Source organism: Leptopilina heterotoma, unplaced genomic scaffold, assembly GCF_015476425.1.
Source record: "Leptopilina heterotoma isolate Lh14 unplaced genomic scaffold, ASM1547642v1 Lhet_123, whole genome shotgun sequence".
NCBI lineage: Eukaryota > Metazoa > Arthropoda > Insecta > Hymenoptera > Figitidae > Leptopilina > Leptopilina heterotoma.
This window is the reverse complement of record NW_025110842.1, coordinates 3,128,330-3,149,794: the sequence shown is the minus strand read 5'-3', so window position 1 is coordinate 3,149,794 and position 21,465 is coordinate 3,128,330. Positions and strand designations below refer to the sequence as shown.

Genomic DNA, 21,465 nt, shown 5'->3' with positions numbered 1-21,465 from the left:
ATTTACTATACTATAGTAAATACTATTTGTATACTATAGTATTATTATTTACTATTTTTACTATAGTAAAAATACTATTTAGTATACTATAGTAAAAATAGTAAATAATAATACTACAGTATTTACTATACTAATACTATACTATTTAGCATACTATATAGTAAATACTATTTAGTATACTGTAGTAAATACTATTTACTGTACTGTAGCAAATAGTAAATAATAATACTATACTAGTTACTATACTAATACTATAGTATTTACTATATAGTATAGTATAGTATAGTAAATACTATTTACTGTATTGTAGTAAATAATAATACTATAGTACTTACTATACTAAGACTATAATATTTACTATACTATTATTATAGTAAATACTATTTAGTATACTATAGTAAATACTATTTACTGTACTATAGTAAAAACTATTTACTGTACTGTAGTAAATAGTATAAGTAGTAAATAATAATACTATGGTATTTACTATACTAATGTTATAGTAAATGTTATAGTAAATTTACTATATACTATAGTAAATACTATTTACTGTACTGTAGTAAATAGTCAATAATAATACTATAGTATTTACCATACTTTTATTATAGTAAATACTATAGAGTACTATATAGTAAATACTATTTACTGTACTATAGTAAATACTATTTACTGTACTGTAGTAAATAGTATAAGTAGTAAATAATAATACTATGGTATTTACTATACTAATGTTATAGTAAATGTTATAGTAAATTTACTATATACTATAGTAAATACTATTTACTGTACTGTAGTAAATAGTCAATAATAATACTATAGTATTTACCATACTTTTATTATAGTAAATACTATAGAGTACTATATAGTAAATACTATTTAGTATGCTATGGTAAATGCTATTTACTGTACTGCAGTAAATAGTAATAATAGTAAATAATATGATTTATATAGTATTATATATACTACAGTATTAGTGCAGTAAATACTACAATAGTAGCATAGTATATACTATAGTAATATTTTTTTATTTAGTTTCTTTAATTTACTATAATAAATATACTAATTTTTTTATCCTTATACATTGCAATCGATTTTATTTAATTATAATTTAATAATTTTTGATTTAGTACTTTGGATTTTTGAGAACTAACCTCAAATTCAGAATCATCGACTCATAAAAACCCCCCGAGTAATAAATTTCGTATGAAAATGAGAGAATTTAAAAAGAAAATATCGGCCATATTAGATCCGCCATTTTGGATTTTTAGAAACTAACCTTAGATTCTTATTCAGCGACCCCAAACAACCCCCGAGCGACAAATTTCTACCTTAAAAACCTCTAAATCTCTACAGTTTACGAAGAATTTCAATGAATTTATCAAATTTTTCGGCCATATTGGATCCGCCATTTTGGATTTTTGAAAACTAACCTCGGATTTATATATCTAAAGACCTTCTTAATTTCAAACCTTCATAACTTTGACAAAAATTAAAATATTTTTTCATTTCCAAGCACCCAACACCCACAAATTTATTTAACTTTGTGAAAAAAATTTATATTGCAACAAAGAATTAGCAATTTTTTAATTATAATAAATAATAAAAAACAAAGAACGTTTATGCGGCAAGATTTACATCAAAATTACAAAATCGAAAATTAAACAAAGCTAAGTTAATGAAAATGACTACTTAGGGGTTTTCGAGGTCTCCGATTACGAATACGATGTCCGTTTTTCAAAATTCAAAATGGCGGATCCAGTATGGCGGACGAATTTTTAAAAATTGATCAGATTCGTTCGAAACTTGTTACTCAGGGGTTTTTGGGGTCGTAGATTACGAATCCAAGGGCAGTTTTTCAAAATTCAAAATGGCGGATCCAATATGGCGGACGAATTTTTAAAAGTTGATCGGATTCGTTCGAAACTTGTAACTCCAAGGTTTTTGGGGTCACTGATTACGAATTTGACATTAGTTTTCCAAAATTCAAAATGGCGGATCCAATATGGCGGACGAAAAAATTTTTAAATTGAGCTAGGATCATGAAAATTAGTACACGGGAGTTTTTGGAGTTGTAGATTACGAATCCAAGGTCAGTTTTTCAAAATTCAAAATAGCGGATCCAATATGGCGGACTTTTTAAAATTTGATCGGATTCGTTTGAAACTTGTTACTCGGGGGTTTTTGGGTTCGCTGACTATGAATTTGACATTTGTTTTCTAAAATCCAAAATGGCGGATCCAATATGGCGGACGAAAAAAATTTTTAAATTGAGCTAGGCTCATGAAAATTAGTACACCGGGGTTTTTGGGGTTGTAGATTACGAATTTAAGGTCAGTTTATCAAAATTCAAAATGGTGGATCCAATATGGCGGATGAATTATAAAAAATTTATCGATTCGTTTGAAACTTGTTACTTGGGGGTTTTTGGGGTCGTAGATTACGAATCCAAAGTCAGTTTTTCAAAATTCAAAATGGCGGATCCAATATGGCGGACTTATTAAAATTTGATCGGATTCGTTTGAAACTTGTTACTCGGGGGTTTTTGGGTTCGCTTATTACGAATATGATGTTAGTTTTTAAAAATTCAAAATGGCGGATCTAATATAGCGGACTAATTTTTAAAAGTTGATCGAATTCGTTTGAAGCTTGTTACTCGGGGGTTTTTTGGGTCGTAGATTACAAATCCGATGTCAGTTTTTCAAAATTAAAAATGGCGGACGAATTTTTAAAAACTTGTTGGTTATTAATAAAAATATCTTATCGAGGGTCTGTAATTTACCTCGTTATTTGTATAGTCATCGAGATCCGCAACTACAAGAAGGTTACAGAACTTTGATCTTATTTTTAAAAATTTGTCCGCCATGTTGAATTTTAAAAAACTGATCAGTGACCCAAAAAAACCACAAAAGATGACGATAAATTACATTTTCTAAAAAAGTCGAGCGTTAAAGTGTTAAGTAATTTATAAATGACCGCATATTAAAAAGAAAAAATTTTTTAATCAACAATGAACCTAAAATTGATCTCCTTTATCGACAGCAAATAAAAGAAAGTCGATCCCAACCTTTTTTTTGCAACTCTAACGTGAAAGTTCACCTTCTTTACCCCCTCCCCTCCATATACACCTCAATAATCGATTCTTTTATAAGCAATACGTGTATGTAAGAGCGAAAATAGTTGAAGAGTGATGTTGTGCATTTACTGGCCGAACTATAGCGCGCGCAGGCGATGCGCACTCACACAATCCAGGAAGAAAAAAAAATTTCCTTCTTTTTCGAATATATATAGTATAAGCGGGTGGGGATTATAAATTGGAGGAAGAGAGAGATGATGCGCGAAAGCAGCATGGTGGGCATCGCACACAGTAAGTGAGTGAGTGTATTTTATTAAGAATGTGTTAGTGACGCGGCGGTTGGTTATCCTCTCACTCACTCACTCTCTATAGATGAATTGTAACCACCTGACTGTTGTCAACGCGTCGGCGCAAAATCAACATCGTTGTCGTCGTAGTTCGTGTGTCCCAGGTCTTTTCGCGCTCTCTGCGGTCCGACACGCATATATATATATACACACATAACACAAGAGGAGGCAAAATGAGTCAAGGGGATCAATAAAAGAGCGATATACAAACGAGTTCCGAGTCGGCGGAAGTTGAACGAGAGATAGTGGCGTCGTCCACCAATCCTGATTCGCGATAATATACATACTTGACACGGCGCTGAGAGTCTTCTATAATATGTTTGTTATATACGGTAAAGGCGTGGGCAAGCAGCGTGACTCCACAAGGAGTTAGGGAGCGAGAGGCGAAAAAACCATTTTTTTTTTTACATCGCATTACGAAATAGTTTGTTAATTTTTAATCGCCAGTCATTTAACTTTGCTGATGATCGTTAGTGGCAAAATTCGACCAAATATCATGAATATTACTGCAAAATTACTAGGCAACGTTACAATGTTGACAATCCTATTATCCTATTAGGGGCCAGTTTCACCAACTCCAATTAAGAGTTAATCAATGATTAATGGCATTTTAACCGCCTATGATTGGTCTGTTAAGGATTTAATCATTAAATTGATTAAATTTTAATCGGTGTTAGTGAAACCGGCCCTTAGTGATCGAATCGGGAATCTAAATCTATGCCCAAGGTGCTAAATCAATAGATTTAGTACCTTAGACATTGAATGTCACTAAACAAGACCTAAATCTACTGATTTAGCACCTTGGATGTCAAATGTAACTAAATAGGATCTAAATCGATGACCAAGGTCCGAAAACAATAGATTTAGCACCTTGGGCATCAAATGTCGCTAAATAGGATCTAAATCGATGTCCAAGGTCCTAAAACAATAGATTTAGCACCTTGGGCATCATATACCACTAAATAGGACCTAAATCTATCAATTTAGGACCTTGGGCATCGAATGTCACTAAATAGGATCTAAATCGATAGATTTAGATCCTATTTAGTGGCATTCGATGCCCAAGGTCCTAACTGAATCCAAATCGAACATTAATTCTGTTGTTTCCTTAGTGCGAACCGAACTCGACACTAAGCCTAACTTCTCCAATCGGAACCAAAGCTTATTGTCAATTTTCTTTCTTCAATATATTTGAAACCTTATATTGCTAAATCTTGTTTCTTTATAGTGCAAGTAAAACCTGGTACTAAAATTTGTCTGTTTATTGAAAGCAGAACTTGACACTAGTCTAGTTCACTGAATCTAGTTTCTCCAGTAGGAACCGAATCTAATAAACACAGAATCTGGCACTAAATTTATTTTCTTTCTTGGCTGTCAAATCTGCTATCAAATCAAATTTCTCTAATGAGAACCGAATCTGACCCAAAGAACCTGGCACTAAATCTATTTCCTACTTTGATAGGTTCGAAATCTGCCTCCAAATCAAGATTTTCTAGTATGGGAATCAGGCAGACTTCGCACTCAATAATTAATTTTTTAAAAAAACAGCAAAAAGTATAGTTTCCAAACTTTTCCAAAGTAGCTTCCTGACTTTTTCCTAATTTTCATCAAAAATATTTACCTCTTTCTTGTCCAGCTAATAAATTCAATTCTTGCAACGAATTTTATTATTCATCAAAGAATTTCAATATTTAGAAAAATAATTGAAATCCTGAGAAATTTTTATTATTCATAAAAAATAATTGAATTCTTACGATGATTTTTACAAAAAATCTTTTTAAATAATTGAATTTCTTTGGGGAATTTTATGAAAATAGTAGATATTCAAAATCATTGTGTCGTATTTTATTAAATTTTTTAGAAAATAATTAAATTTCTAAAAAATATTTTATTATTTGTGAAAATAATTGAATTCTTGCGAACGATTTTATTAGATTTTTGAAAAATAATTGAATTTCCAAGAAAAAATTTATTAGGTAATTTTAAAAATAATTGAATTCTTTTGATGAATATTGTTATTTATGAAAATAATTGAATTTTGCAAAGAATTTTAAAACAACATTTTTTTTAAAATAATGGATATTTTTGAGAAATTGAAATTAAATTTTTAAGATTAATTACATTTTGTGAGCAATTCCTGTAAAATTTCATTAAAAATAATTGAAATCCAGCTATAAATTTTATTATTTATGAAAATGATTGAATGGTTGCTAAGAATTTTAATAAAATATTTTAAAAGAATTGGATTTCTGCGATAAATTTTGTTATTTTTGAAAATGATTATGAATTCTTTATAAGAATTTTATAGACATTGTCGTAAATAATTAATTTCTTAGAAATTTAATAAATATTATGAAAATTATATTTTAAATAATTGAATTCTTGTAGAAAACTTTATTTGTGAAAATAATTGAATTTTTCGATTAATGAATTATTTAAAATAGTCTTAAAAATAATTGAAATTCTTCGATGAGTTATTATTTATGAAAATAATTGAATTCTTGCTTCGAATTTTATCAAAATTTTTTTAAAAATTGAAATTCCATGAAAAATGTTATTATTAGTGAAAGTAATTGAATTATTGGGAAGAATTGCATAAAAATTTTGTTAAATAATTGATTAATTGAATCGTTTAAAAGAATTTGATTATATTTTTTGAGAATAGTTTTTGATTTCTGTTATTAGCGAATAAGTAGTGGAAATTTAAAAAAAAAAACAGAAATAACAGCTTTTAGTGGCTGAAATCTAAAAAAGTACCCAAATAGTAGCATAACTTAAAAAAAGTAGTAAATAGTAGGTTTTAGTAGATGAGTGCGAAGCTTGTATTTGAAACCTAATGCTAAATTTTATTTCCTTAGTGCAAGTGAATCCTGGTACTAAAATTTGTTTGTTTATTAAAATCAGAAGTTGACACTAAATCTAGTTTTTCTAGTAGGAACCAAATCTGACACTAAATCTAGTTTCTGTAATAGAATCAGAATCCGAAACTAAATCCAATTTTTCAAGTGGCAAACGAATATTACTGAATACTGAATCTAGAATAACTATATAGATTTTAAGGTAATTGACAAGAATGCTACTATCGAACGAAAAACCGGAAAAGAATTATCAAACAAAAAAGTACATTTAAAAAGATCTAGATACCAATGTTTGAGATAAGATTGAGGAGACAACATATTACAGGTTTGTAAAGTTGTAAAAAAGATTAGTAATAAAATGTTTGTACAGAATTTAGATAATCTTTCTCATTGCAAGCTATTATACGATTGGAGTTATTCCAAGCACGAAGCGGTTGGTGATTAATTTTTTCCCCTTTGGTATTTTTATTAATGTATTCCCGATTAGAAAGTGGATCTCGTATGCCAACACATGTGGTGCGGTGGTAGCACTAATACTTGTGACATTTAAATCGATTAACAAACTGGTACATTATTCTGATGGATGATTGCGCGGCTCCCTGGAGGCTTGTTCTACGAATCGTTTACTTGACTTCTGCTATTGCTCCTACCACTACTGCTGTACTGCTGCTTCTGCTCTTAGAACTGCTGCTACTATCACTATTAATGCTGCTGCTGTTACTACTACTACTACTGCTGCTACTATTGCTACTGCTGTTACTACTACTACTACTACTGCTGTTACTACAACTACTACTTCTGTTACTGCTACTATTATTTCTACTGCTGCTGTTTTTATTGTTACTTCTGTTGTTGTTACTGCTGTCGCTACTGTTATTTCTGCTACTATCGCTATTAATGCTGCTGTTTCTACTGTTATTTCTGTTCTTGTTACTGCTGCTGTTGTTGCTACTGTTATTTTTGCTACTATCGATATTAATGATGTTGTTGATTCTGCTATTTCTAATGCTATTACTCTTACTGCTGCTGTTGCTACTGTTATTTTTGCTACTGCTGCTGATACTACTGCTATTATTCCTACTGCTGCTGTTACTACTGTTATTGCTGCTACTACTGATGCTAATACTTTCACCACTACTTTTGTTAATGCTATTTCTGCTACTACTACTGCTGCTATTACTCTTACTAATCCTGTTTCTACTGTTAATTCTGCTGCTGCTTCTGTTACTACTTTTATTTCTGTTGCTGCTTCTGTTAATACTGTCATTTCTGATACTATTGCTGCTAATACGGTTACTGCTTCTGTTGTTACTGCCATTTCTACTATTACTGTTACTGTTGCTACTGTTATTTCAAATTTGTTAACTATCAAATTCCCTAATTATCACCAAAAAGTGTCAGTAAAGAACCTAATCAAAAAAAAATTTCCAACTCACCTTCAATGCTCCATCAACAGGCGCAGATTCAGCCGTTTTCTTCGTCGTGCAAGCCGGTCGATCCGGTTGCCTAAAGAGCCTTCCATCCTGATTGACAATACCCCGATCAACGGATCTCTTCGCCGATAATCTCAGTGCCGTACGCAAATCACCTTCAACCTCCTCCTCAACCGTGTGACTTTGCCTTAAATATTTCTCAATACTCTTGAGCGTTGAACCATCACGCTCGCCCAATTCACGTACAGCTTTACCAATAACTTTCGATAGATCAGTACTGCCTTGAACCTTAAGTGGACGTGCCTGCAGACCACCTGGGTCCTTATATGACGACTGACCCTTATTGAATATCTTTAGTACGTCACCACGTTTAACGGCCACTTCTAAATGTTCAGCGATTTCCTCCTCGTGGAAATTATGATGTTGCCGAATAGCGTGACATATCCGCTCGACACTTGGTCGCTGTTTCTGGCTACGAATCTTTCGAATCGCATCCAGAAACCATGCCGACCACGCGTCACCGGACTCCTGCTCATCCATGTGTTTATTTTTGGGATAATATTGACGAGCGTGTTTTTATTCAGCTCGTCAAATTAAACCGCCTCCCCCCACCATCCAAAGTGAGTGAGGACCTGGACATTCACATTCTGGCTGAAACCTGTAATCAGAAAAAAAGGGTATTTTAATACGATCTTTGGACCCATTACCCATTCAACCCCTCAAGGTTGTAAATGAACATTTACAACCTTGAGGATTTGATTAGGAATCCAAAATGTTTCGAAAAATTATTTTTTGATTCAAGTCCACATTTCGATGTTGTATCCAGAACGAACCGAATACAAAGAAGGGGCTAAAACCTAGATTTTTGATTTACTTCGATAATTTTTTAATTAACTTGTAACTTCGTTTGTTTTTTACAACTTGGATAATTTTGTTCTCATTTCGGACTATTTAGAACCAACAAAGACCCAAAAATTTTTGCTACTAATTGAAGATCTGTTTCAGTACTGTTTGCAGAGTATTTACCGAATGGATTTCAGATTATTTTGGACCCATTTCGGGCACTGATTTTGAACTAACAAAAACTTTCGAACAACCAAATGTTTAGTCGATAAATTGCAGATTATTCGCCAACAAATTTCGAACTATTCTAGGTTTATTTCGACTTTAGATTCGGATCCAACTGAATACTGTTTTTTGGAGAACTACACAACAGATGTTTTACAAACTGTTTTTGAACAACTTTGGGTCAAATTTCTGATTATTTGGAACTAACGAAAATCCAAAACATTTGGTACTAATTGTAGATTACTTAGAGTAGTGATTGCAGATCATTTACTTGTGGATTTCGGATTATTTTTGACTCATTTCAGAGGCAGATTTTGAACCAAAAAAAACTTTTGAAGAACCAAATGTTTTGCCGACTAATTGCAGATTTTTCGACAACAAATTTCGTATTATTTTACAATCACAACGACATTAGATTTGGATCAAACCGATTATTAATTTTTTGAGAACAACACTGCAGATGTTTCAGAAACATTTTTTGCTAATTATTTACTGCAACGTTCAGATTATTTAGAACCAACAAAACCTAAAAATTTAGGGTATCAATTGCAGATTATTTGCGGTATTCAAGAGCTATTTCCCCATCAATTCTTGAACACCAAAACGATAAACGATTTTTGAAAACCGAAAAGTCTGGATTCGATGGATTCTAAATCGAATTGCTAGGAAGGAATAATATTTCCTCTTGAATACCAAAAAAACTCTCCAATCTTTCTCTCGAACGAAAATTCACTCGCCCCTAAAAATACAATGTAAAAATAAAGCCTTCCCCTCAACTTTTTTTTTCTTTATATAAGAATGTTAAACGTCTACTAAAATGGGTTGTTACTTCCTGCGTTCAGAAAGAAAGGAAAGCAAAGCAGAAAAAAGTCAGGAACGTGACTCGTTGTGTCGTATTTCGTCTCGAAGCAGGCAAGAGGGGTTTGAAATTCCTGCTTCCTGACCTTCCAGGACCCCCCATAGTGGTTAAGGAACGATCCCCCATAAAACCGTGACCCTCTCCACCACCTCCCTCTCTCTTTCTCTCTCTCTCTCTCTCTCTTTGCTCCTCTAGGGTCATTATATTACCGAGAATTAGTTTTAAATCGTGTTCCCTATTACAGCCGACAAATCGTGTGTACACGATTGTAACGACTATTAATCATTCGTCTCGGTCGCCAATATTCCGATATTATCGCTCATCTACACGGTAAACTTTAATATCTACTAATTTCATCAGTTTTCTTTTTTTTTGTAAATTAAAAATTATTGTAAATTTCTCCATTCTCCTTTCATTCTTTTCTAAAAGGGGGGAAATTTACTGTTTTGAAAAAGTTTTTTAAGCCGATTATTATGCGGTTATTATGTCATTAAACGCTAAGCGATTTTCGACCTTACGGCAAATGCGTCTTTTTCGATTTTTACTTTGGACAGTACAACAATCATAGTAACAATAAAATACGTAATAATTATTTTTAAAAAAACAGACCAGAAAGCAATCGTTCTCAGGAAACCCAAAGAGGGAAATTTACGATTGAACAAAATTTCAATAATTTTTCGTATTTCGCTTGAAATTTGACCTAAATTTCAACGCAATTTATAATAAAATGATCTGTAGGTAAAAAAGTCTAATTTGACCTAAATGTTAACGTAACATAACGGCCCCTAGGGGGACGTTACCTTGAATGACCTCTAGGTCAAATTTGATCTAAATTTCAACGTAACGTAAAAGAAAATAACTTTTCGGGGAAAAATAGGTTTAATTTGATCTAAATTTTGACGTAACGTAACGGCCCCTAGGGGGACGTTACCTTCAATGACTTTCGACATTTCGGTTAAAAAAAAGGTCAAATTTGACGTAAATTTCAACGTAACGTAAAAGCAAATGAATTTTAGGTGAAAAATAGGTTTAATTTGATCTAAATTGTAATGTAACATAACGTCCCCTAGGGGGACGTTACCTTTAATGACTTTTGACTTGCAGGTTAAAAAACAGGTCAAATTTGACGTAAATTACAACGTAACGTCAAATCAAAAGAATTTTAGGTGAAAAATAGGTTTAATTTGATCTAAATTGTGACGTAACGTAACGGCCCCTAAGGGAAAAGTTATTTTTAATGCCTTTTGACTTGTCGGTCAAAAATAGGTCAAATTTGACGTTAATTTCAATGTAACGTAAAAGCAAATGATCTGTGGGTAAAAAAGGTCTAATTTGACCTAAATTTTCGACGTAACGTAACGGCCCCCAGGGGGGCTTTGAAATCAAATAATAAAAACTGTTTTATTTTTTACGTAACTAAACCGTAACTTTTGAGAGTATATTAACAATAGGAGAATAAGAAAAATAATTAAATAAAAAGTATAAAAATACTATAAAAAGTATAAATATAATATAAAAATGTAAAAATACTGTTAAAATATATAAAAAATACTATAAAAATATGAAAATACTATGAAAATGTAAAAATACTGTTAAAATATATAAAAAAATAAAATAAAAAATACTATAAAAATATAAAAAATACTATAAAAATATTATAAATACTACAAAAATATAAAGATACTAAAAAATATAATTTTTTTTCCAAAAAGAAAAAAGGAAAAAAAATATATTTTTGTCAAAAATGAAAAAGTAAAAAAGGCAATAATCAAAAACGGAATGTCGAGTGTAAATAACTTGCCGTGTTCCGACTAAATTGTTGACCTAGGTTTTCGGTTATTCAGGACGTGGGGTAATAAATAACCTCTAGTCGGTAATAAATATTCCGCTCTCAGGGAGTTTCACACGTAAGGCATTTTGTTAAAGACTAAAAAATCGAGGAGGAGGTTAGAGCAGTAGTACCCTTCTCTCACTCAAAAAGGCGGAAGTTTATATACCCCGATTTCCAAAGAAGCCAAAAAAGTAAAAAAAAAAAAAAAAAAAACAGGGAAGTTTCCTACTTCTAATTCCGGGGTCGACTTTTTTCTCCTCTCTATATGTATGTATAAACTCCCATCTTAAATTTATTAAGTCAGAACCCTAAATACTTTTTTTTTCTTTTTCTGCTTTCCACGCCTTCTAAATTCGACCCTAAATGTGTTCAGTCTGCTGTATATATAAATTCCACTCTAATTCGAGCTATTTAAATCCCCCCCCCCTCTCTTTCCGCAATCTCTTCTTAAAAAAAACCAGTCGACATTTCTGCGCATGCGCGTATTTTAAGAGCCACGTGCTTCCATTCCCGCCAAAAATCTAACCTAAGTGGAAAAAATTCTTTCTACTTAATATTTAAATTTAAAAAAAAAACCTATTCAATTTTCTGCTTCCTGAATTTTTTGTTCGAAGTCTAGACGTTAAACGTTAATAACGTCTGTAGGTCTATAAACGTTAATCATCGTCTATAGACTATTATTGTATCACTATAACAAGAAAATAAAATTTTAAAACTATTAACGACTTATTTGAATCCTAGTGATACACCGATTTCGACACTTTTAGTTTAAATGCTTTAGCTTACAAACGCTTATATTACTTCACGCATCATAGTCCTGCGACCATAATTAAATTTTGTTTAATTTCTTAATTCTTTTATCATTTTTTTTTTGTTTTCTTTTGTTTCTCATCACTTCGCTTGCTTTTTATTTGATTAATTACACACATTTTTCTTTTATTTTATACTATTTTTTTTGTATTATTATTATTCGCAAACATGTATTGCATTAATTTGTAGTGCCTATAATGGTTTACCTTTGGCATCGCCTTTGGCTGTATTTTTTGGTTCAAATTAAAAAAAATAGAAAATTTTTTTTTAAAGAGGGGGAAGAAAATTAAGTTTTTTTTTAAATTCTCGGCGGCCTTTTTTATATATTCGTTATGTATATATATTATTTTCTCGGAAATTGATAAATGTATCATCATTCACGCACGTTTTCAAGGTTACGCTCTTTGGTAATATACATCCGCCGAAAATAGATTCGAATCATTCTTAAAATTTGTTACGTTCAAGAATCTTTTTTTCTTTCTTTCAATATGTAACGGAAAATAGTGAAGAAGAACATTATAATAGTACTATTAATATTATTAATATTATTATTATCAGTTTTATTATTATCAATTATTTTCACTCGTTAAAATTAGTTATTGTGACTAAAGAAAATGATTTTTATTGATAAAATAATAAACTATTGTTTCAATCAATGATACTTTACAATAATTTATATTGATGAAAGTAATAATTTTCATTTCTTAAAATCCGTTATTTTTTATCGAATTTAAGAAAATATTTTATTTGACAAGAAGTTTGGTTGATTTTATGTCCATTGATTGACAACAACATAAAATTAATAGTAAATTTCGTCTGTTTGTTATAAAATGTAGTTTAAAAAGAACATCGAATGCATTCAAAATATTTGCATCTTTTGACAAAAGATATTTTATGTCCATCGACAACAACTTTACAATTAAAAAGTAGATTTTGACTAATTCGAATAGTACGGATTCGTTCACTGTTAATTAGTCAAAGTTAACTAATTGAATTGGTAATATAGAGGCAATTAAATAAATTAGTAACTTATATTGAATGAATCAATGAGTTTCTAATTAAATATGACAATAATAGAATATTGTTCTTTACAAATTAAAAAGTTATTTGAAATGTGACACGTTATAAAATGCTAAAATTATTTTTAACATAAAATCAAAATTTATTTAGCAAATAAAATCTAAGAATACAAAAATATGTTATCTTTAAGAAAAATACTTTAACTAATTTAATTAATAATATAATTTTGTTGATTGAATCAGAAATAAAGACAAAAAACTGTTTTAACAAAAAGCGGTCGCTTTTCGTTAAAAACCACGTTTTGTCTTTATTATTATTTGCTTTTTGTTAAAAACCGTTTTTCGGCAATTTTTATTATTATAATTATTATTACTTTGATTAAAATTGTTATTATTATTAAAGTAGAATACAAAATATATGGTATATTCGTTTTAAGTATATAGACGTAGTTTTTTTGAGGCCTTGCAGGTAATTAAGTCGGTACATATGCCCGTATCATATTAGGTGAAATAAAATACCGGTTGTCCGGTAAAACATGCGGCCGGGTGTTTGCCCCTCTCACACACAAGTTATAAAGTGAAAAAAAGGCAACTGCAGCTGCGACTTTTAGTTTCCTATATATATATAAGTATATAAGTTTACCAATAAACTGACATGTATGATTAAATAAACCCCCCCCCCTCCCCTCTTTACAACCCCTTCCACACTACCACTTGACTTAATTCTACTAAATACATTTTAAACCTCTGACTAAAATTTTCTTCTTGTTTAAAATTTAAATAAAAAATAATATGATTTAATAATTACCCCCCCCCCCCCATACTACTTGACTAAATTCTACACTATTTTAACTTTAAAAAAAATTTATTTATTTAAAATTTAAATTAAAATGAACCAATAAGAATAAGATTAAATAACCCCCCACCCCCCTCTATCCCTACCCTACCACTACTTGACTAATTCTACTAAATTGTTAAACACTAAGAACATTTTTTTTTGTTTCAATTTTAAATAAAAAGTAACTAATGACAATAATTTGATTAAATACCCTCCCCCCTTACTATTTGACTTCATGCTACTAAATTTTTAACCTTAAAATTTTTTTTTTTTAAATTTAAGTAAAAAAAATAATTCATAACAATAGCAATGTAGTAATAACAATAATAACAATAATAAAGAACCGATAACAATAATAATAAAAATAACCGATAACAATAGTAATAATAATAATAAGAATAATAATAGAAATGATAAAAATACTAATAATAAAAAATAATTTTCTGTTATTAGGGGAGAGTCTCCAGTTGTGAGACACCTCCAGTTGTGAGACAGTCAATTTTTTTTAACAAGCAATATTAAAAAGCCGATTGGTTTATATAAAAACATTTCTTTTTATATGAGCCAACTTTTTCGTGTACGCCGAAGCGGATATATAAACTGTTTTTGTTAAATACCAACACTGTGTGTGATAATCGACTAAAAAGCGTTTTTTCAATAAATGCAAAGTACTTTTTTTCCAAGTTAATTAATTGGAAAAGGTAAATGTAATGCATTTTCTTTTAGTGTTTTCCTTATATTTTGTGATGCAATATTGCATTGTTCCAATCTACGGTTGAAAATAATTTAATTTTCCTTTTTCAAAATAGCGTCAATTTCTGGGTGTGAGACACAGCATATCACCAGTTGTGAGACGGTGTCAACACCCATCTGGGCAGCATAAAAAATACGACTTTGCAGGCATACTATTTAAATGTTGTTTTCATTTTTTTTCTAGTATTTTTGGGCATGTCAAGTGGAAAAAAGTCAATCGATTCAGAAGAAATCAATTTTAAGGCTCTTGTTGAAGCTATTAAATTGTGTTTATTTGATAGTCATATTTTGGCGAATAAATATTATTATTTAGTATATAATAATATATATTATTAATATATTTAATTATTTCTACTAAACATAACGTTTTATGTCAAACTTATTAAATTTTAGCAATTTTTAATGAGTGTCTCACAACTGGAGACATTTTTTTTTTTTGAAAAAAGCGATGTGCTCGGAAAATGTATCGTAAAATTTTTTGAGTTCATCGAAACACTATACTTTCTTTTAATAAAAGTTGCGTATTTCTGTTACCTTTCGAACGGTGTATTTTATTTACAATTTCGTTTACTCGTTTACAATTTACGGGTCAAAAATGAAACCCGTCTCACAACTGGAGACTCTCCCCTATAATTTTAAACAAAAAATTATTTTTCTATTTTCTATAAAAAAAAAGAATAATATTAACTATAGGAAAAACAGTAAAAATAATAATAGAAACTAAAGTAGTAACCTAGCAGAGAAAAATTTGAATTTAAACTAAATATAATTTTACTTGAGTTAAATATAAAAATATATTTTGTCTCAGAGAGGTTACAAAAATTATTTATTTTGTTTTCAATAATCATTTTATTCAAGAAAAATAAAACTTTTATTTGTTTATCAAATAAAACTTATTTTGAAATAAATAAAATTTTATAATTGAATCATATAAAACTTTATTTTGAATCAATTAAAATTTTATTTGAATAAATTAAAATTTTATTTAAATCAATTAAATTTTTATTTTTATACAAATAAAAACTTTATTTCAATCAATTAAAAACTTATTTGAAAGGAATTAAAAAAAAAAAATTTATAATAGTCTCTGAGTCAATCATATCTTTTATCTGAAAGCAATAATAATAATAGTAATAAAAATAATACTAACTACTTTTATTAAACTTACAACTCCCACTAATAGAAAAACTGTTTAGTTGAATTAAAAAATAATTTGAAAACTATTGTGAAAATACTCTAAATATCCTAAAAAAAATTTAATTTTTAAAATTTTTTTTTTTTTTTTTTTTTTTTTTTTAATTTTTAATTTTTAATTTTTTTATTTCAATTTTTCTAATATCCTCTAAATAAAATTAAATCAAGATTTTTGTTTATTATTTTACTTTCGAATCAGATATTCTTTAAATCAAATTTATTTAATTTTAAAGAACAAATAAAAAAAAAAAAATTTAGTCTGAATTAGTATAAAAAATTTTTTTGATTAAAACTTAATTTGGTTAGTTCGGTTTAACTTTTAATAACAATTAGTTAAGAATTTAAAATAGTTTTTCAATTTTTAATAATTACAAATATTTGATTAAATCAATGAAATATTTAGACAATTTTGCCAAATATTTTTGAATAAATTTGTCCCTTTTTTTTTATAAAATTAACTAAATATTTGGTTTAATTTGCCAAATATTTGATGTAGAATTAACCAAACATTTGATAAAACTTTCCAAACATTTGATTAAATTAGATAAACATTTTGGTGAATTAACCAAATATTTAGTTAAATTAGCTAAGTATTCGACGAAATTAACCAATTTTTTATTTAATTAGCCAAACATTTGATTAAATTAGCCAAACCATTTTGGTTACATTCAACAAATAATTGAATTAGTCAAACATTATGTCTGAATTAACCAAATATTTAGATAAATTAGCCAAATACTTGACCAAATTAAACAAATATTACACAGAATTAGCCAAATATTAGGTTAAATTAGCCGAACTTTCTTTTCACTGAATTAACTAAATATTTTGTTAAATTAGCCAAACATTTGATTAAATTAGTCAAACACTTTTGGTTACATTAACAAATATTTGAATTAGCCAAACATGATGACTGAATTAATTAAATATTTAGATACTTAATATTTGACCAAATTAAACAAACATTTAGTTAAATTAGCCAATTATTTGATGAAATTAACTAAATATGTAATAGAATCTACCAAATATTTTTGGTATCATGCAACAAATATTTGATGGAATTAACCAAATATTTGATTAAATTAGTCAAACATTTGATTAAACTAACCAAACATTTATTTAAATTGGACAAAATATTTGAATTATCCAAACATTTTGACTGAATTAACCAAATGTTTAGGTAAATTAGCCAAATATTTAGTTAAGTTAGCCAAATATTTGACAAAATAGAAACCAAATTTGACCAAATTAAACTAATATTTGACTGAATTAGCCAAATATTTGCCAAAATTAAACAAACATTTGACCGAATTAGCCAAATATTTGCTAAAATTAAACAAATATTTGACCAAATTAATAAAATATTAGAAAAAATTTGCCAAAGTTGTTAACAAAATTAACCAAATATTTACTGTTGAATCAAATATTAAGTCAAATATTTCTGCCAAATTCAATTTAACCAAATATATTTCACAAACTTAACCAAATATATTGAACTTGAATTAAACAAATTATTTTCTAATTCAACTAAAAAACATCACTTTCCTCCCCCCTCCTCCCTATCTATCTAATCCCTTCCCCTCTTTAGGAAAACTATTCAATTCATTCAAGATTTAAAGAGACAATGTTTCTTTTTCGTACTTTACGTTTAAACTTCTCGTCTTCTTTCAGTTATAGTAATTTCTCCTTAATTTTACATATTGCATTTTTCTTTTTCTTTAGCTTCCACCTTTTTTTTTGTCGTATTTTCCTTATTGTAGTTTCACTTCTGTCGTTTTCTTTTTTTTTTTCCTTTTGCAGTTTCCACTAAAGTTGGAATATTTTTTTCACAAACACAACTTTATTTTTTGGTTCATTTTCAGTAAGTTATGCATCAACTTTATTTTTTTCTGTAACACTGTCGAATACTTTCACAAAAAAAAAAAAGACACGTTTAGACAAATAGGAAAAAAAAACGAAATTTTCACTACTTTTGGTGATGGATTTTTTTTTAGCGAAGAGAAAAAAAACCGAGAGAGAGAGAGAGAGAGAGAGAGAGAGAGAGAGAGAGGAAAAAATTTAGTTTGAGAGGAACCGACGGAAAATTGTGACCCGTCGGAATTGAGAGAATAAATTTTCGTCGCTCAACAGAATCCCGCCAAACGTGAGATGACTAAGAGAGAGAACGTTTTTGGTAGAGGAAAAGATTTCTTCACCAAACCGAACGATGAAAATATATAAAGAAAGAAAGGAGGAGAAAAAAAGACGTTGAGCCGTTAGTGGCAATAATTACGGCCAATGCTCGGTTGCGAACTCAACATTCTCGAAGCCCGACGGGCAGCCATTTTGTAGGTCCGTGGCAATCCCAGTTTCGCCTGGTTGTGCGAATTTCCGCATCAACTTTCATCACCACATTGCCAATAAATTTTTTCCCCCCATGAAAATTAAATTGAAAAAAATAGGTCTAAATTTTAGAAAAAAACAAAAAATACATTTCCCGCCAAAAAAAAAGGAAAAAAAAGAAGGAACAGAAGGGGATTTTTTCCGGGAAACAAATCAGACAATTATTAACAATAATTACCTGACACTGTCCAAGGGGGAAAAAAATTGAAAATCGGGGACACAAGCAACACAAGTTTTGACGATTGGAAAACACACAGACACAGAGAGTGAGGGAGAGACACATACACAGAGAGAAGGCGGCTGCAAGAGAGCCGCGCGCGCTCTCTCTCTCTCTCTCCCTTATGGCTTTTGGACAATGAAAAAAATTGCGATAACTATTTTTTTTCTCTCTCGAAAATAAAACACTTTGTACACCACACACTTTGTAATTACCTGTCAGCACAATTCCATGTGTAATCCTGAATTGAATGGCACACAAGATGTACACTTGGGCACTTTATCACGAACACCGATTATCTTCGCGGAACGGCGTCACATTTCACAAATCAACAAAGGTTACCACTTGACAAAGATGGCCGACTGCTACTGCGCACCCGGTGGGGAGCGCACTGCGCCGACCGTCGTCGCAAACACCCGAGAGCAGAGGGACCCTCTCTCTCACTCTGGTTACTCGTTTTCCCGTGTGCCGTGTGTATTTTATATATGGGCAATTCCACGTGAAATTTTAATCGACCTCTTAAAATCGTCCAAAAATATTTTTTTTCTATTCTGTATCGCAAAAAAGCAGATACGTATTTTTTTATTTTTGTTTAATTGTCAAAATTTTCGAGTTATGAATTTTCGAAATTTTCATGTTTTTAAAATTTATTTATACCTTTTATAATATAGAGAAGATTTTTCAAAAAGGAAAAGTTAAAAAAGTTAAAAAAAACTAATTTGTTTATAAAAAAAAATTTTTTTTTAAATAAAAAATTAAAATTTTTTTTTATTTTCATTTCTTAAAAGTTGAAAGAAAACTAAAACTTTCATTCTGTGACAACTTTTTCCTAAACTCAATATTTTCGGACTTATCAGCTACTGAATATAGGTCTACAATTATTAAAAGTCGAAAATTTCGAAAATTCATAACTCGAAAATTTGGACAATTAAACAAAAATAAAAAAAATACGTATCTGCTTTTTTGCGATACAGAATAGAAAAAAAATATTTTTGGACGATTTTAAGAGGTCGATGAAAATCTCACGTGGAATGACCCATATATTGAAAACTGAAAAAAAAAGAGACAGAGAGAGAAACCCAGGTGCATTAATGTGTGCGTGCGAGAGCCGACTTGTCAGGACTCGACTCGTGGAGAGAGAGAGAGAATATTGTACTCAAACTTTTTTAAAATACACAAACATCAACTAAACTCTTGTTATGTATATATAAGAGAGTATGTACTCGATCGGCTCCGGGATTAAATAGAGAAGCAAAGCCGGAGTGCCGGACGCACCACACGATCGCTCCACTGAACATTCAAGCAGGAAGGTGACGGGAAACCGACGAGAGAGAGAAAGAGAGAAAATGGAATATTTAGCAAAATAAAAGAATTTTTTTTGCCTCCATAACCTCTTTTTTTCGAGTATTATTTTTCGATATAAGTCCCTCAAACTTTTCGACATTCTCCATTTTGTAAATACCTGTAAACACCTGTAAATGTATTATACCTTAGCTTGATATTTTTTACAGTGTAACTGTAAGTACAGTGGAAAGTATAACGTTCGGAAAAGAGGTTATGGAAGCGTAGTGTTTTTTTTTATCAATTATCGAATTGAATAGTTTTATAACCTAACTATTGAATTCTAAAGGAAACGAAGTGGATAAATTTTCTTTAATATATGGAAAATATATTTTAAAGATACCTCAACATCGAACTTGTAAAATGCAAAGATCTTTTATAGTAAGAGGCGCAAGACTGGAATAAACTTCCAAAAATAATATTCTCAGACATCGCGCACTCGATAATTAATTTAAAAAAAAGTAGATTTCAAACTAAAAACAGCAGCTATCGAAAAATTAAACTTGACAACCAAAAAAACTCGTTATTTAGAAACTTTACAAAACTGACAAAAATTCCATTCTATATTTTATTCTCCTGACTTTTTCCTATAATTTTCATCAAAAATGTTTACCTTCTTTCTTATCCTACTGCTTTAAATTCAATTTCTGCCCAAAGAATTTTATTATTCATCAAAGAATTTCAATATTTTGAAAAATAATTTGTAATTCTTGCGAAGAATTTTATTAAAATTTTTAAATAATTCATTTATTTGGATTAATTTTATGCAAATTCTAATTTAAATAATTTAATTCCTGTGAAATTTTTATCATTCATGAAAAAAATTAAATTCGTACGAAGATTTTTACAAAAAATTTTTAAAATAAATTGATTACTTTCGACTAATTTTATGCAAATTCGAATTTAAATAATTGAATTCCTGAAAAATTTTTAATATTAAGGAAAAAAAATTGAATTCGTACGAAGATTTAAAAAAAAAAATTTTTAAATAATTGAATTCTGTTTGGAAATTTTATGAAAATAGTAGATATTGAAAATCGTTGGATTGTGAAAAGTTTTTAAAAATAATTAAATTTTACAAAGAATTCTATTCACATATAATTGACAATAATTGAATGTCTGTGGTAGTTCATTCAATTTTTTTGAAAATAATTGAATTCCTCAAAAGCGTTTTAATATTTATGAAAAGAATAATTGAATTCTTTGGAACGATTTTATTATAATTTTTTAAAATAATTGAATTTTCAAGAAGAAATTTATTACTTTTAAAAATAATTGAATTCTTGTGATGAATATTGTTATTTATGAAAATAATTGAATTTTGCAAAGAATTTTATTAATAATAATTAATAATTAAATTTTCGGGAATAATTTTGTTATTTTTGAAAATAATTGAATTCTTGGAAAGAATTTTATTAAAATCTAAAATAATAATTGACATA

The 21,465-nt window shown here is 29.2% G+C and overlaps 1 protein-coding gene across 4 annotated transcripts in view; it reads right to left on the bottom strand.

The window, feature by feature from the left end:
* LOC122512604 (histone acetyltransferase KAT6B) overlaps positions 1-19,058 on the bottom strand; it is a 47,150-nt gene extending 28,092 nt beyond the window's left edge. Inside the window, exons 1-2 of one of the 4 annotated variants that reach the window (XM_043628526.1) lie at positions 18,898-19,058; positions 7,715-8,369 (exon numbers count right to left, since the gene is read on the bottom strand). In XM_043628526.1, the coding sequence (XP_043484461.1) occupies positions 7,715-8,251 (537 nt within the window). In that variant the 5' untranslated portion in view covers positions 8,252-8,369; positions 18,898-19,058. Of the gene's footprint in view, positions 1-7,714; positions 8,370-17,724; positions 17,914-18,643; positions 18,776-18,897 lie in introns of those variants that run through there. The other 3 variants (XM_043628528.1, XM_043628527.1, XM_043628529.1) reach the window with 3 other exon arrangements.
* Positions 19,059-21,465: the final 2,407 nt, after the last annotated feature.